Source organism: Anopheles arabiensis, chromosome 3, assembly GCF_016920715.1.
Source record: "Anopheles arabiensis isolate DONGOLA chromosome 3, AaraD3, whole genome shotgun sequence".
In the NCBI taxonomy this organism is placed as follows: domain Eukaryota; kingdom Metazoa; phylum Arthropoda; class Insecta; order Diptera; family Culicidae; genus Anopheles; species Anopheles arabiensis.
In genome coordinates, this window is record NC_053518.1 from 28713632 (window position 1) to 28730910 (window position 17279).

General features: G+C 46.8%; 2 protein-coding genes across 3 annotated transcripts; one reads left to right on the plus strand and one right to left on the minus strand.

Annotated features, from left to right (window-relative positions):
- Nucleotides 1-4616: 4616 nt before the first annotated feature.
- LOC120899753 (apoptotic chromatin condensation inducer in the nucleus-like) lies at nucleotides 4617-11211 on the plus strand. Of its 2 annotated transcripts, none has more exons than XM_040305941.1 (7): nucleotides 4617-4798; nucleotides 4979-6908; nucleotides 6989-7196; nucleotides 8480-8762; nucleotides 8834-8946; nucleotides 9017-10641; nucleotides 10733-11211. In XM_040305941.1, exons 2-6 carry the CDS (start codon nucleotides 4981-4983, stop codon nucleotides 9272-9274), a joined length of 2790 nt encoding a protein of 929 aa, XP_040161875.1. In that variant the 5' UTR covers nucleotides 4617-4798; nucleotides 4979-4980; the 3' UTR covers nucleotides 9275-10641; nucleotides 10733-11211. The 2 variants fall into 2 exon arrangements, with proteins under 2 accessions (XP_040161875.1, XP_040161876.1); XM_040305942.1 differs by lacking the exon at nucleotides 4617-4798 and having other exon boundaries at nucleotides 5537-5649; nucleotides 5796-6908.
- On the minus strand, nucleotides 11188-17196 carry LOC120899598. Its single transcript, XM_040305632.1, has 6 exons — nucleotides 14705-17196; nucleotides 13701-14071; nucleotides 12629-13629; nucleotides 12353-12550; nucleotides 11826-11969; nucleotides 11188-11754 (listed from the first exon to the last, which is right to left on the minus strand). Exons 1-6 carry the CDS (start codon nucleotides 17194-17196, stop codon nucleotides 11575-11577), a joined length of 4386 nt encoding a protein of 1461 aa, XP_040161566.1. The 3' UTR covers nucleotides 11188-11574.
- Between the last annotated feature and the right edge of the window lie 83 nt (nucleotides 17197-17279).

Genomic DNA, 17279 nt, shown 5'->3' on the forward strand with positions numbered 1-17279 from the left:
CTTAACAAGCCTTCAAGTTCCATCATGAACCCTACACATAGTGCTAATCAGCCGCAAAGTTCCAAAGAGTACCATGTGCCTGTTTAAAAGCTCCATAGTTCCGCAAAGTACCGTCTATCTCTTAATCAGCCACAAAGTACGACATCGGAACGATTTTTCGTTAAACAGCCCTAAATCAGCTATAAAGTACGAGCTGGCTATTTGGGAAAGTATTTATTTTATCAGAAAATCCCGGTTTGTTTTAGAAATTGATAGTATGTTTCAGTAAAACCTAGCCAGTTTTATAAGCTTCATGTTTTTCAATGAGAATATTTGAAATGTGCCATGAATTATAACTTATTTTGTTAAGAGAAAATGCTCTGGTAACCGTTATTTCAAATATCTTTCTCAGCACGCAATGTCATATATGTATTGAACTGTCATTTTTCAACAGCACGGATAAACGGATAACCGAATAAAAGGTACCCGGATAAACGGCGCTCTACTGTATATACATCAGTATTTCTGGTCACTTTGCCCACAGGGCAAGGCGAGCTTTTTGGCGGCCACCGTCGCAAAACCGTCGCAAAACGTCAAAACCGGCGTCGCATGTACTGCAAACCGACGTCGCCGGTGAGCGAAACTCGCAACGATTTCGAGGCGCTGGCGACGGTCGTTTTTGACGTTTTGCGACGGTTATTGACCTTTCGAGCGAGCTTTTGCCCTGCGGGCCAGTGTGGCCAGATTATATTGGCAGATCTCGGTAGGAGCACTGTTGAGAACGCAACCATTTAACCTTCGTTTCTAAGACCAAAAATACACCCTCATCTTTATGACCACCTACCCGGATAGGTCATACATTTTGTATAGGAGTTTGCATTTCTGGATGGTAAATTGATCATATCTTCTGTTTTAATTATTGAAATAACTTCAAATTTTCAAGAAAGCTGCATGTGGAAAATTACACCGGGTGTGAAATTGGAGGAAAACTTGTGATATTTTGGGAATAAGAAAATAACGTGTAGACGGTTGAACTGTCACTTTGCTAATGTCTATTAACTTGTCTGTTTGGGTTCATTTGTACATGCTATAATTCATTGCATAGTTCAGTTAATCCTCATCTCCCAAGTAGCCTTAAGAAACTTTATTTGATTATTAACAGTGTTTTAAAGCCTTTAAAAATCAAATAGAGTTTCTTAAGAGAATGTGACATTTGACAGCGTTACAGCAGAACGACGTATTCCGTTACCCTGTTTTTTTTCGATTCGGGCCAATATAACACACAGTGTTTTTCAAATTTTATATACACCAGTTTCATTGTTTCAATATTCGGAAAATTATTTTTTTATTCTTATTTATGCATTATTACATAATTTTATTTTCACAACAAAATATTTGTTTGTTTAATGGTACGTAAAATATGTTTTTCTTTTTTCCTTCACTTGAATCTACGGTGCTAATAAAAAAAATAATAAAAAAATAATGTTTCAAATTTTTAAATATTATATGCAATGAGTTTGATGAAGGATATGCTAATGAGATAAATGTTTATAAAAAAATATTTTTTGTACAAAATAATATACTCTTGATGATGATAATTTTTGAGACATACTGTACATGGTCACGTACATGGCGCCTCCATTTCTGATGTCAAAAAGTTCGTCAAGCTTCTTGTGTATTGTGTGTAGATGACAACAAAACCAAGCGTCTGCGACAACTTCTATCAGCTATCGTTTAATTTGTGTATCATCATGCTTTTACAACAGGTCAGTGTATCGATATTACCAATCTCTACACATGAGCTACATAAGTTTTATATTTCGCAGCATTTTCGATTCGGATAGCGTTTGGACATCATGTTTTCCGTCCACGGCTGCAGCTAACCTCCATGCTAAATTGATGGAAGAAACTCATGGAATGAATGAAACTTATGTGAAACAGTGACAATATGCAGCGGCAAAATGATTAAATGTCGAATAAAAGCATTCGTGTTGCATTTATGCATTTATTCCATGAAATAATAACACCCATTGTTGTAACTTAACGAAGATCTAGAAAATTCGTATAGAAAGAGAAACAGCAATACAGCCATCTCTGTCGATTTGTTCGTTGAGTTTGATATTTTTCGTTAAAAATACCGGCTAAATTTTAATTTTTAACGAAACATTGACGAAGCCAGGAATGCGTTACGCAGTGTTTTAAGCCCCAGAATTACTGCTGTATGGAAAGCTAAAAGTAATACTTTTAGGCATACTTTTAACGGTTTCTTAACAGGATTGTGCTACTTGGGCTAGCTCCTTCCAAGCGCCACAGATTAAGCTTAAACGACTGGAAAATTGAATATCCATAGAAAAAAAATGAAAGCTCTACAGCTTCATTGGTTTGATCAATAGATGGCGTATTAAAACTGATTATTATATTGCTATCCTTTTCTTGCAATGTATTTCGACAAGTTTCATCTTATCATGACCTATATAGCCTTAAAAATTTCTGAGCAAAAATCTATATGAATGGTCGTGTGGTCAGATACGTGGGTATCAACACCAACGACCATTACTCAAATCTCACTTTCTTCAGTGCTGGTGGTTTCCGTTGGAGTTTAGTATTTAAGCAATCGTATCGCCGTTCTAGTTCTAGCGATGCATAACTTCAATGCGAAACCATACAACAGTACAGAGGCAATGAGAAAGCTCTCCTCCAAGCGATGAAGCTCAACTGGTTGGGGTATCCCACCAACAGAGAGCGCCACCAGCTTTTTGGCTGTTTTTAGAATGCATGAGTCGTTTGCCGTCTGCTAAACGAAGTCTTTCTATATTCCGTTTAGGTAGAGAACTTGAGTCGTTTAGAAGCCGTTTAGTGGTCGTTTAGTGGATTTGTGGCACTTGGGTTGTTATCCAGTAATCTTCAGATCATCATTTTAATCCAAGAACTGGCCGTTGCGTAGGTTTTTTTGGCTTCTTTCTTCGTGCCACGCCTGAGCAAAACCACATACAATTTTTGCGAGATTTTGTTTAAACTTTAAGGCATACTAGATTTTGCTATGGAGCAAACCGTCAAATTGTGTGTCGATGTATTGGGGAGAAAGAACACCATAAGCCCACCTGATATATACACTCACTTTGGTTAAATGGTTGCGTTCTCAACAGTGCTCCTACCGAGATCTGCCAATATAATCTGGCCACACTGGCCCGCAGGGCAAAAGCTCGCTCGAAAGGTCAATAACCGTCGCAAAACGTCAAAAACGACCGTCGCCAGCGCCTCGAAATCGTTGCGAGTTTCGCTCACCGGCGACGTCGGTTTGCAGTACATGCGACGCCGGTTTTGACGTTTTGCGACGGTTTTGCGACGGTGGCCGCCAAAAAGCTCGCCTGACCTGCGGACCAGTGTGGCCAGATTATATTGGCAGATTTCGGCAGGAGCACTGTTGAGAAAGCAACCATTTATATTTATTCAATTTGTTTAACGATCAATTTCTTCTTCATTTCTTCTTCTACAATGAAACAGCGCGAGCGAGCGTTCTTTTCAGTGGCACTCACTGGCGCTCTGCCTCGTGCATTTTAAAGGCATGCAATAGAGCGCATTCTCTCCGTGAAGGCGCTTCATCCGCCATTTTTAATTTTCAGCCCAAAACAACGGACTTCGGATCCGATCTTGGGCCGGAACCCCACCGTGTGTTTGTACCTACCCCTCGACTGAAAATTTAATTCTCTTTTTCTGTCAGGTGAGCTTAAACCGCGGACAGCGAGATTAAAATTCAAATTTAAATAATTTTCTTTGACGAGCAATTCTCGGAATCCCCACAACTGACATGGTCTACTTATTAGGAACATTAAATTTTAACAGATAAAACTAAAAAGTGCCAGGCAAACAAACGTGCATCAGCGCGATAAGTAACAAATGAGGATAGCGATCCTTGAAACAGCAACCCAAGCGCCACAGATTAAGCTGAAACGACTGAAAAATCAAATATCTGTGATAATGGATCAAATATCTATAAATGGAAAATCGGTAGTTTTAGAGCGGTCATCTGTGACCGTCCAAATAAACATAGAGCGACAACGTCGCGCGCGACGAAAAATAGCTCAACATTTCACTCGGTGTAGATCAAAGTAGCTCATTTGACTCAGTCAACCAACTTGTTTTTTTATTTGAAAACACACAAAAATAGGTTAAAATGTGTTCAAATTTATTTATTTTTGTGTTTGGTATTAATCTCGCTCAGCCGGTCTCGTAGTACAGTCAAGTCGTACGACTTAACAACATGCCCGTCATGGGTTCAATCCCCAAACAGACCGTGCCGCCATACGTAGGATTGACTATCCTGCTATGGGGGGGAATCAATTAGTCACTGAAAGCCAAGCCCACAAGTGGGTACAGGCAGGCCTTGACCGACATCGGTTGTTGAGCCAAAGAAGAAGATTAATCTCGCTTGTAAAAAAAACTAGATAATTCGATTATATAGGATGAAGCAAAAATGTCGCGCGCGACGAGTAGCTCTGTTTGCAAAATTGAGCTACTTTTTTCGCGCGCGCCGTCGTCTCGCGCGACGTTGTCGCTGTATGTCTATTTGGACGGTGAATCGGTAGGCGTATAAAAAATCGGTAGGAATACAGATAAATCGGTATTTCTGGTCACTCTGGCTGTCACCGTCGCTCATTGGACGCGAATAGAAAAAAATCTGTAGAGCTTCGGCTTGCGGCACAATTCCCAATTGTTATTACCAGTGAAAAAAGGTTAAATCGATTCCACTTCGTCCTACTTTATTGGTTAAAGTGCATCAGAAAGTGTTCTCTCAGCAACGAACGAAACACGCAAAACGGTAATTACGCTCAGCGTTTGTGTTTTTCACTTCGTATCTCGCGCTATGGCCGCCCGGTGAAGGGGGTCATGCATTGTGCTAAGGGACAGGAAGAAGAAAAAAGAAGCGCATCAACAACATCTCCATGTTGGCTTCTAAATTCGCTTCTTTGCTAAAGTGTTCCCCCTTTCCCCTTTTCAGCAATGCGCCGTAAAGCAAGTGGCGGTGTGAGCACACCGGAAAAATCTACCCCACGCCGTTCGACCCGGGGCCGGGTCCGTCGGTCGCCGTCGAAAAGTCCCGAACCGGAGCCGGACACGGACGAGTACGCCGCCACGACCAGTGCGCAGGATGAGGAGAAAAACAGTAGCTCCGAGGAGGAAACGACCAGCCGGAAGGGTGTTGGCCGGGGGCGCAGTGTACGCGGCCGCAGCACCCCTTCCCGGCGCAAGAAGGAAGAGACACCGCCGGCCCGCACCCGTCGCAACAGTCGGCGGGACAAAGAGTCGCAGGAGAAGACGATTGTTGCGGAGCAGGTAGAGGAAAATGGTGCCGAAATGCAAACAGAGCAAACTGTTCAGCGCGAGGAGCAGAAGGAGAAGGAACAACCGCAAGAGGTGGTTGATTCCGGTGCGTCCGAAGAGGTGATGGAACCGATTCCGGAAGAAACGCCGGAAGAGCTGCATGAAACTGACGCGACCACGGCTGAACAGAATGTGGCCCCAGACGAGCAAGACACCGGAAGCGAGACAGCGACGGCATCCGCACGCGTCGATGATAGAGCGCAGAAGGAAAGGAGCGAGCGAAGCCCTCCGGCCAGGCAGGATTCGGAGCCAGAGTCGAAGGCACCAGCGGCTGCCAGCGTAGAAAAGGTAAGTCATACAAATGGTGATGAGGAAGAGGAGGAAGAAGAAGAAGTGAAGGAAGCAAATAGAGACACCGAGAGACAGAAGACGGTGGAGCCGGAAGATGCACGAGATGATAGCAAACCGGTCGTTAACAATCGTTCTCGAACAAGGCAAGAAAGCGATTCCAACGAAAGTGTCCCGGAAGAAGAGCAAAGAGCAGAGGAGGATGAGGAGGAGGATGAAAAGATGGAGGAGAAAGCGGACTCAAGGCCGGCGAAAAGGGGCGAACGAGAGGTGCAACCGGAGGAACCGTCCGGTGGGGCGGAAGAATCGATGGATGCGGCCACCTCAGGCACGGAGGAGGAAGCGAAAGAGGCTTCGTCGCGTCGCGACTCGCATGATGCTGTAGAGTCGAATCGCAAGCAGAGAAACGATTCAGAAACGGCACGCGATCGTCGATCGCCCGCTAAAGCGAAACACGATTCGCCGCCCAGCAAAGAAGACGCGAACGAAGAGGAGCTGGAAGCGGGTGAAATAAAGGACACCGACCAGCAAGGTACGGCGGAACAGCAGCAGCAACAGCAGCAGTGCCCCAAGGAGGAGGGTGCGGCACTGGAGGCGCCAAAGATTCGCCCGCTGCAGCGCAAACGTCGCTGGCTGTCGTCGAAGAGTGCCGACGCGAAACCGGCCGTCATTACCATCTCGACGGACTCGCTGAAGAACATCATTTCCGACGTGAAGCCCGTCCCGCTGGCGGACGTGAAGCTGGACTCGTCGTCCGAGCCGGAGGGTGCCGACGATGCGCCGAGCGCGGACGAGAACGAAAAGGACCGTGTCAAGCGCAAGGTGCGCGAGGTGAACGAACCGGTCACGCAGCAGCAACCGCAGCAGCAGCCGCAGCAGCTCGCACCGTTGCCACAGCGACGCCGGCCATCGGCGGAGAAGGAAAACATCGCCACCGACGAGGCGGCGGACGTTGAGACGAACAATGGTGACGGAGCGGGGGTGAAGCAGAAGCCGGTCGGCGAAAAGATTGCCCTCACGCGCAAGATCAGCATCGTGAGCGATGATGGTAGCACGGTCAGCACAAAGGCACCGGTCGTGCGGCCCCCCAGCCCGGCCAAGCATCTGACGAGCAATATCCTGTACATTACGAACCTGGTGCGCCCGTTCACGGTGCTGCAGCTGAAGGGGCTGCTGGCACGGACTGGCAAGATCGTGGAGAATGGGTTCTGGATCGACAAGATCAAATCCAAGTGCTACGTCAAGTACGAAACGGAAGAGTAAGTGTCGAATTGAAGTATTTGGTGAGAACATTCTTTTAAAATGTTGTTTTGTCCTTTTCCCTCCAAAAAAATTGCAGCGAAGCTACGGAAACACGTCACGCACTGCACGGCATCCGTTGGCCAGTGTCGAATCCGAAATGTTTGGTGGTGGATTTCGGCAGCGAGGAGGCAATGGACAAGGCGATACTTTCCACGCTGGAAGATGGTGCGCTTCGTGCGACGGTCGAGGGGGCGAAGGATGGGAAAGAGTTTGGCTGGTCGCGTGATGCAGTCAAAAAGGAGGAGGTAAGCATGGCTGGATGATGGAATGGGTTTACGGCAAGTTGCCATACATTTTTGTCCTTAAGCTAGTGTCGTGCTTCATGAATTATTTGCTCAGATTCATCCATATGAATCTTCGGCGATCAGTGAGTTGAATCTCGAATCGTGTTTGTAATGATTTATAAAAGATTGATTTTTCGTAAAAGATTAAAGAATATCCCAAGATTGATGAACTTCCGAAGATTAATAAATCTGTAAAGATTAACTAACCTCCAAATGTTCATGAAGCTCCAAAGATTCATGAATCTTTGTTGATTCATGAGTCGTTAGAGATATGTGATTTTCAAGATATTGAATAATCTGAAAATCTCAGAAGTTTTATGTATCTCAGACTATTCATTAATCTCTTTAGATTTAAGAAATTAAAGATATTCATGACTGCCTAGAGCTGTTATTTGGCATATCATGATGATCATCAGAAATTCATGAATATTTGGAGATTCTTTTTGGATTCATAACTCTTCGGAGATTCATGAATCTCAAACTTTGAGATTCAGATTCATTAATAAATTTCATAGATTCATTCAACATTCATGAATCTGAATCAGAGTTTCCCATCTCTACTTAGGTCATCCTTCAAGGCATCAAATTTTACATTCTTTGTAGTTTCGCAGGCATTAATTATTTACTGTAAATCAATCGCTTTGTTTACAAAGTTAAACTTGATTTCTGAATCTCTGTGTTCCAAAATAAGTCAGTTAGAGGCACATATTTACAGGGTTCCAGTTCCAAGTTTCGAATGTAAACATTGTTATTCACCGCGCGCAACCTGTTAATCCACATCAATCTGATGTTTCATTTTCATTACAATAATTTTTAATTTCTTCAGCAAGATTTTCAACACGATTCAAATTGAGTTTGAGTTTGACAGTGCTTTGTTATGTGTCGAAAATCATGTGTTGAAACTGAAATATCATTTTGAAACAAATTAACCATTTGATAGCTGTTGAAAAACATCTTGGATGCGGTGAATAATTATGTGCACATAATTAAAAGTTGTAAAAGTTATGGCTGACTTTTTGAATGAAGTGTATCTGAAAGTCTCCATCAAATTGGTAAAATATCTTGAGATTTGTCATTACTTGTAATAGAATCAAACATTGTTGACTTATAGACAAAACACATACGTTAGAAACAAAAAAACTGATGCACGTTGCTAAAAAATAATGATTTAGAGCCTTGGCTACAACGACTGTAATGAAAAGAGAATAATTATTCTATTTTCGATTGTTTTTGTTTTACTACAGACGGTACGTCGCGTACGCGAGTGGGATCTCGGCAAGAAGGATGCGTTTGATCCGGAGCGAGATGTCAGAGGAGGGCGCGACGCGGCAGGACTGGCCGACAAGGACAAGCTGGGTGCCGATAGGGCCGGGCGTGAACGTGGGCGTGAGATCGAGGAAGAGCACCGTGATGGACGTGGAAACCGGCTCGACGGACCACCTGGTGACCGTAGTTTAGATCGGGGCAAACGTTCCGCGGAACGTGAGTTTGGACGAGAGAGACGGCGCAGCACCAGCGTATCACCAGGTAAGAAAGACGGGGGACATAAATGAAGCATTTGATTGTTAATTAATACGATTTTATCGTTTCTTTTCCAGCGAGAAAGTTCAAGAAGAAGGAAAACGAACCACCGATCAGGCTGCTCGATGATTTGTTCCGAAAAACGAAAACCACACCGTGCATATACTGGTTGCCGCTCACAACGGAACAGGTAAAGGGGCGGAAAATCACCCTCAAACAGCGAAATCGAACTGGACTCACTCAATTAATGCCTTTCACAGATCGCCATCAAGGAGGAGCAGCGGCGCAAGAACATGGCCGAACATTTGCGCCGCGTCGAGGAGCAGCGCAAGCAGGAGGAAGAGCGTGACCGCGAGCGGAAGCGCGAACGGGAGCGGCGCGACCGCGAACGTGAGCGCGAGCGCGAGCGGGACCGTGAGCGCGAACGCTACCGCGAGCCCGATCGTGACCGCGATCGCCGTCGGTCGCGCTCCCGCGAACGCAGCCGCGACGATGGTGGCCGTCGCCGGCACAGATAAGAACTTTCCCACAGTCTCTAGCAGTCGCCGCCGCCGCGTGCTCGTTTTTTCTTTCTTCTTCTCTCGTTTCGAGACTTTTTGAGCACCACCAATAATAGTGGGGGAGGGAATGGAAAAGAGCCCGAGGGGGAGGGGGCAAAACGGGGCGCCATGTTTGTGGGGTGCTTTGGTTTCTCGTTTTCGATGGTGGTACATCCTTCTAGAATGTAGAATATCTTGACTCCTTAGGAATATATTTCATATTCTTACGAACTGCACCGATAGAAGATCTTGAAGAAGAATTCGATCAATCGCCACAAATCGGGGAGGGGAATGAATGCGAGAATGGGAAAGCCATGGATGGAGACGGAGAGTATAAGCACAATAAGTATGCCCTCTTCATCCCATCTGGCACCACGAGTATGTATGTATATGAGCGTGTGTTTGTGGGTATGTGTGTATTTTGTGTGTAAGTGTTGCTAGTGTGGCATATCTTGTCTATCATGTTGTGCATTCGGGGTTTCAACTTTTCTGACCTGAAAGCGTGGAAAACAGGTTCGCAAATGTTAGGACTTTGATTGAAACACAAAATGCTCTTTTTAAGCATTCAGTAAACACGAAACACGAACATTTCAGTTCATTGTATTAGTTTGTAGTCATATTTTAAGAATTCACACTATTGTACTACCCATTTTAAGGTGTGTATGTTTGTGTGTGTGGTATGATTAGCACTTTCGACATTCAGTCGAAGGCCACATCCGATGCCCCCAACCTGCTCTTTTCTATCTGTCTTCTCCTCCCCTTTGACGTTTGAACTCACTAGTACAGTAAGGACAGTCTTTTGGCATCTTTTGAATTTGAATATTTTTCCCCGCCCGTATCCAATAACCCAATATCCAATCGCTCCCTTGAAGCTTCGCGTCGTGCGATTTTGACAACTGCACAACAAACGGAAACGCGCTAAAGCGAAAGGGGTCAATCCATACAACACGAAAAGGGGTCATTACAAAATAATAACTGTAACTGTAGTAACACACCCGGGGTTTGATGCAGCTTACTAACTGATCGGATCATACGTAACCATGTGGCGATTGCAAATGATGATGATGATGATGATGCTACACAATATTTTAGAGATACAGACGCATACTTTCGTCTCAGCCATTGGAGAGAGAGAGAGGCCTCTCCGGAACGCCGCACCGACAACGGGCGTAGCTTTGAGGTGGTAGAATTATGAGAAGAGAGTGATAGAGGAGGTGGTAGAGAGCTAAAAAAAGAGGAGCAAGGTTCGTGCAGCTACAACCGACTTCTCCCCCACTTCATCTTGCTGCGTCAACCCGGACACCACCAGTTTCCAGCTTCGTGGCGGACGTGTGGATCAATCAGTGGTAGATATTAAACGAACCTTACCGAACCGTACAGCATCATATTAACGATTCCATGTGTTTTCTGTGCTTGCATGATACGATCTTCGATCAGAATCGTCGGCCGAGGTACAAGGACATCTCTGGTTAGCAGTGGTACTCTCTATTTTACCCATTTCTGCTGCACCATGTACTCCCGTGGAATTAAGGAATTCAGGATGATCTACGACATTACAGATAAGGTCATGATTTATCAAACAACTACTGCTCTTCTCTGTAGCTTATCTTCTTAATTGGTGAGCGTAAAGCGTGTTCTGGGAAACATAATCTTGCTCTCGGTTAGAAGGCCTAACGCGAAAGGACGCCAGAACCATCGACTAACTTCTACTCCCCAAAACGTTCCGTTTCCGTCACATGAGATGCTCTCAGCCGTACGTCCTTAACATCTTTACCAAATAGAACAAGCAAACAAACAAAAAGAAATAAGATCATTTAGCTCGATACTGGCCGGCTGGTTGGTTCTTTCCGGAAATGAATTAAACTATTAACGAACTGTAAAATAGCATGAAATACACTTTTTACTGTCAAAAGAAATTTTATTTCCTCTACCATCGGTCACGTTGAAAGAATTGAAAGGGCTGTGTTTTATTGAACTCCTCTTCTGACGAGATACTTCAAACTGTGTGATCTCGTTGGGTTATACATATATCTAAAAACTGCTTGCTAGCTGTTTTATTTATTCTTCTCTTTGTAATTAGCACATACTTTCTGTACTATTTTCCTATTAACTTTTGCATGCTCCAACAGCCCATTTTTCCATTTTAAGTTCTAACGAAGTAACTCCTCGACGGAGGATTTATTTCTCTCGCCGGGGGAGTTGCACTAATTCGTTACTGATTCCTGTTGTGTTCTCGCGTTAGTCTTGTAAGCTCTATGGTGTATAGTTGTGAAAAATGTTCAATGGCAGTAGTTACACTTCGGATGGCACTTGATCCCGTTCACCCCGCACCGACAGCCACCGGACGTATCACCTTTACCGGCCGGTCCCCAGCGATGGCCGCGCGTTACCCAGCAAATTTCCGTCTTGCACATCGAGCACTTGAGCCAATCGCAGCCCCATTTCTTCATTACTATCACCTGTGGGGAAGTATGGGGAAAGGGAGGATATAGATTCTTAGAGTTGGAAGTTTTCAATCCTTCAAAGTTACCTGACAGGTGGGACAATTCAGTGCTTCACCCTTCTCGATCATCTCCTGCAGCATTGCTTTGGTGCGTCGCGCCTCTAAGTTAGTATCACAGTCACTGTTCATCCGGTCCTGGTACTGTTTGCAGTCGAGCCCGTCGTGAATAACCTGTGCAGTGATTAATTGGTGGAGTGTCGTTAGTGTTGGGTAAAACAAGAAGAACATTCATATAGGTTCACATTGTTTGGAGATCTGTGGGATATCAAATGTTAGATGTCAGTGGCTTGTTTTAAGTAAGCGGTTAGGTGCAAAGAGCCAATAAGTTGCAACAGAGAGCCAAGGAGAGCAACTCTGCCAAAGAACCTTCTGAGCTCTGAGTTCCTAGTATGAATTACCAACAATTTTGATAGTTAAGGGTGTTTGAACTCTTAGGTTAATGTATCCTAAGACTCTTCAATTTCTAATTAGTTGAGTCTTTAGTTATTTAACACTTTCCAGAGATTCGTGATTCTGAAGATTGAAGAGACTTGATTCATGATTCGATGACCTACCCGACACGTCAGACAGTTGACAATCCGGCAGACGGGACACTTGAACTGGTTCACATTGTCCTCGTAGATGCACCAGCCGCGGCAGTTCGGCGTCCGGCAGTGGAACGTGTTGTCGATCGTGCTTTCCGCCTGCTGGATCGATTTGGCAAGATGCGCCTCGTACAGCTCCTTGCTGACAAGAGCCTTGATTTCGCGTTGCTGTCCAAAAACACAGGAAAAGAAAGTCGGTTTAGTGTAATCGCAACTGTGAATGCTCCAAAAGCACCTCCTTATTACCTGTATAACACTTTCACAGCTGTAGACGGCGTCACTGTACGGGCAGCGTATTGCCGCATCCTCGCTGTACTGGATCGTGCTGATCAGGCACTGCTTGCAGAAGGAGTGCAGACAGTCCCGCAGCACGATGCCCTCGTACGGTTGAAAGGCACCGAAGCAGATCGGACACTCGAACGGTTCGATGTTCGCAATTAGATCCGCATTGTCCAGATTGACCAGCTCGGTGTAGTGGTTGGGCGTCACGTCCGACCCATCCTCGGGCAGGGCGAGCCCGTTGCGACCGAACCGCACGGCGGAAGCCTTCTCGCCGGACGAACCCTTCAGCAGCACCGCCCGCACGATCGGGCTGGCCGTCGTGATCATGGGCCGTTCCGGTTTAACCATGCCGCTCGAGTTGGGATTGAAGTTATCGACGCCCCGGTACTGGCTGCGGGTAATGTTGGGACTGCGGTGCGTGGCCAGCGCTGTCATAACGATGCGGCTCTGTTCCGGCACCTGGATGTGCTCCGGTCGGATGAGATCGGTGGTGCGAGGCTTCGGAACGGGCGGTGAACATGTTGCTAGGGAAGGCGCTTGTGGCGGTACGAGCGTCGGCGGACCCTTACTCTCATCGTGCAGTATGTTGAAGATGTCGGACGATTTGCGATTGGACGAGATGCGATTCAGATCGTTCCGCGTCTCGATCGGTGGGACGCGCAGCTGCACGTGCATCGTCGGCTCTTTGGTCCTGCGTTCCGGCGCGAGCGGTGGCTGCTGATCGAGATAGCGCGTCAAATCTTCCGGCGTCACGGTGATCTGTTCGACGGGAGACGGAGGGCGGAGGTGGCTTGGTCGGGCCTCGGAACATGCCGCACACCCGGGACGATCGAGTGGGTTTATCAGGGTGCACATCGGGCAGGCCCATCCGGGCTCACTGGCGCTGGACGTATTCTCCACTGTGATTTCGCACTTTGGCACAGTAACAGCAGTTCTTGGAGCTGCTTTAGGGAGTGCTATAGCACCTGGAAAGTAAAGAAGCCTCATTACATGAACTCCTTCTCTCGAACAGCTCCAACTTAGAGTAAACACTTACCAAGCACAGTTTCGTCGTTCTGTGTGTCTGAATGCTCACCGTCCGATTCGGACGATACGGACAGGAGCTTGATCTCGGCACTGCTAAAGTTTTGCTGCTTCAGCAGCGGTGGCTTCGGATCTTTGGCTGGTACGGCCGGCTGTACGATGTACACAAACAGCGTCCGATCGCTCGTCTGTATACCGTAATCGTAGAGTGTTCTAGTGTCATCGTCTAGCGGTTGATCGTCACAACGCCAGCGTTGTACCGCCACCGGTATTTGGTACTCGTTGCACAGTTTGGCCTTCAGTTGGGCGAGGGTCGCGAAGGCAGCCAGCGTCATACGGATTGGTCCCTTGTGTGAAACCTTATCATCGATGTAAACGTTTAAACTGCAATGCAATGTGAAATAGAGCAAGTCGAATTAGACGATCTTTAGCAATTTAGTGACTCTTGAAAAGTCAAGTTTATTGAACGATCAATGAAGCTACCAATTGATTTAATTTAGCGATCTCATAAGATTCGTAACATCGCTCACTTTATCTTATACATTTGGCATACTTTCTTGATTATTTATGCTTCAATATGTCTCAACAAAGTGTAAAATATTAACGTATGACACTAAGCTTAATAGACTCCATAAATGTATGCAAGTTGTATAAGTTATGGCAATAAATCTTCCAATCCTGTAAATGATGCTTTATTAAATCTTCAGAATCTCAAAATATTATTCACAGATATTTACAGATTTTCTTTCAGTTGAACTACTTGCTTCAGTCTTTATGCCTTTATGTGCCTCAACAAAGAACAAGGCATCAACCGTAGACTTTATGCCTTAGAGATTCCAGAATGTATGCAAACTGTATAAGATAAGTTGAGTATGCTTCAGAATTATTGTAAGAAACTAAGAATTTACGAGTGTTTTGAAGATCGATAAATTCCCAACATCTAGACCTACTTTTGTTCAATCGGAATCATTGAAGATCTCAAGACTGTCCCACCAAAACGTCTATCAACACACCTACCTTATATCAGTCAAACTTCCCGACGACGAAGAGTTCGGTCTACCCGGGCTTTGCCGCGTCACCGACAGGGACACCTTCATCCTCGCCAGATCCATCGCCAACTCGGCCGCCCGATCGTGCGCTCCCTCGCCGATCGCTTGCTCCAGATTCCGCAGCAGCTTGTTCAGCGCCAGCGTACCCGTCTTTCCGATACTGTTCGGTGTGTGCAGCAACGTGCTGCGGAAACGATCCACACCCTGCTGCGATCGTAACTGAACGGAGAGTTGCTTTAGCTTTTCATCCTGCTGCTGCTGCTGCTGCTTCTCCATCAACGACTTGCGGTGACGATCCTGCAACCGTGGGGATAGTGGAACACCCGACGGTCTTGGAATAGAACTGAGCGGTTGATCTGGGTGAGGCTGACGCGTTCCTGCCGCCCTTGCAAACTGCTGCTCGTCCATCGGTTCGACGTGCAGCGCCTGCACATCGTTCGTGAGCACTAGCTGGGAGGCAGCCGGTGGTGGTGGTGGTTGTTGATTGATCTCAACGACCGTGGCTGGAATTGTGCCTCGCAAGCTGTCCTGATTGATGATTTTACCCTCAGCATCGGACGTACGTCTTGGGAACGATGTCTTCCTGATTGCACCCGTGTTTGGCGAAGAAATGGGCGCTAGCTCTACAGTTGGCACCGCTGGAGTCTTCTGCTCTTTCCCGACACTGTCCTCCGGTATTGCAGCCGCTGCCGCTGGTGATGCCGCTTTCCGTGCCATCAGCGGACTGCTCACCCTTCTCGCCGGCACCGGACTAAGGCTCTTCGTGCTGATCGGTATACCCGAGGTGAGTCCATTTTTGCGCTGCACCAGCGGTGAGTCACGCTTCAGACTGCTGCTGCTGCTATTGCTGGGAGGTTTCTGCACGACCGGGTACTGTTCCGCCAGCGCTTTCGCGTTCATCGCACGGATCATCTCGCGCAAGCGTTCTTTTTCCTTCTCGAGCGCTTCCAGATCTTGCTGCTCTTTGGTTTTTGGTGGCGATGGTTGTTCCGGCTGTTGTTCCGGCTCCACCACTGCCCCAAAGCGGGCAATGCGAGCATTACGTATTTCTTCAATGTTAACACGATCCTTGGGAGAGTACGGCTTGCTGAGTGCTCCGTACACGGGATCTTCCTTCTCGGTGGTCGGTTCCGGTGAGGCTAGTGGAGCCACTGGACCGTTGCTGGAGTGACACTCTTTCAGCTTTTGATCATCAAACTTATTACTGCCTCCATCGGTAACGGCAGTAACGGTAGCAGTAACTCCATTGTAGCCCTCAGGGATGGCATTAAAGTTCCGATACATTGGCCCTGACGCAGTAGCGCCCTCTGGATGGACGGTCCGGTTCATCAGACTCTTGACGCCCATTTTGGGTGACGCCATTGGTTTCGTTTGGCCGTAGCTTGGCTTTCGCTGCACTAGCGAGGCACGATCGTCACCGTTCACCATGAGTGTACCGTTGGTGGCTGGGACGGCTGTCTGCGGTTTTGGCAGGAAGTACTTCAACCCACGTTCCGCTTGCTTGTCGTTCACATCGACACCGTTTGTCTGCGCTTTCTTCACCTCGGGGATGGGACGTTTTAGCGGATGGTTCGGTCTTAGTGGTGGCTCTTCCAGGATGCTTAGCTTACTGTCGTACGGTTTGATGCGCTCGCACGCCTCACAGATGATGCGCCAGTTCGGGTTTTCCAGCGTGCAGTACGGACAGGTCCACAGGCCTAGTAGGTTCTTGTCGCTGCCCGTTTTTGCGAGGCCATTTGTAGCAGTTGTTGGTGTTTGTGTTGGCGTCGTAGTTGGCGCTTGTGTTGGTGTCGTTGTTGTCGTCGGGTTCGCGGTCTGTTGCTGCAAACTACCATTCACAATCGATTGTGTTGGTGCCGGTTTCTCACTAATCCTGGTCACGGCAGCAACGGAAGGTTGCGTTGTTGTCGGCGGAGACGCTTTAGCCGACTCTACGCCAAAATAATCCTTCCTCGCTGCAAACGAACTGCACGCCGCTACCTTACCCGCCACCGGGACGCTCGTTGCCTCAAACTTTGATATGAGCTCTTTGGTCGACTTCTGCTTGTCGGTCGGTGCCTCCAGCGACTGTGTACCACCGTACCCGTTGTGCACGATCTCGGCCGCCTCCCGATCAAGCTCGCTAATGCTCGGTATGCCAATGGCCGATCGACGCTTCTCGGCGTCCCGCTCACGCCTCTTGGTATCATCCGACTTTTCCGTAATCTTCGCAAACAAGTTAAACTTTCCCACACCACTACCACTGGTAAGGGAAGAGGATGGACTTCCAGTGGATGTGTTCGTACCACCTGCTTCTGGATGTAGCAGCGAGAAAAGTGGCTGAGTGTGTGTGTGTGATTGTTTGTTCGGTGGTGTCAGATTGTAGCAAAACGAGCTCGGAAAATGTGGAAGCGATACAAAGAAAATCACATCGTGTGGAGTGTGGATGGATTGTCTAAATGGGGGTTTACGATAAAGCATCGATTAGAGGTACCATGAAATGGAGTATGAAATGGCTCTTTATGGCTAATAGTACGATGATTTCTCTCCAAAGACTGTGGTAA

Bases quoted from the DNA above. Each gene is read 5' to 3' on its own strand.
- LOC120899753 (XM_040305941.1), top strand. From the start codon at position 4,981: ATGCGCCGTAAAGCAAGTGGCGGTGTGAGCACACCGGAAAAATCTACC. The intron at 7,197-8,479 runs GTAAGCATGGCT...GTTTTACTACAG, and splicing joins ATGCAGTCAAAAAGGAGGAG to ACGGTACGTCGCGTACGCGA. The intron at 8,763-8,833 runs GTAAGAAAGACG...TTTCTTTTCCAG, and splicing joins CAGCACCAGCGTATCACCAG to CGAGAAAGTTCAAGAAGAAG.
- LOC120899598 (XM_040305632.1), bottom strand. From the start codon at position 17,196: ATGCTTTATCGTAAACCCCCATTTAGACAATCCATCCACACTCCACAC. The intron at 12,551-12,628 runs GTAATAAGGAGG...GTTTTTGGACAG, and splicing joins GCTGTGAAAGTGTTATACAG to CAACGCGAAATCAAGGCTCT. The intron at 11,755-11,825 runs GTAACTTTGAAG...ACTTCCCCACAG, and splicing joins TGAATTGTCCCACCTGTCAG to GTGATAGTAATGAAGAAATG.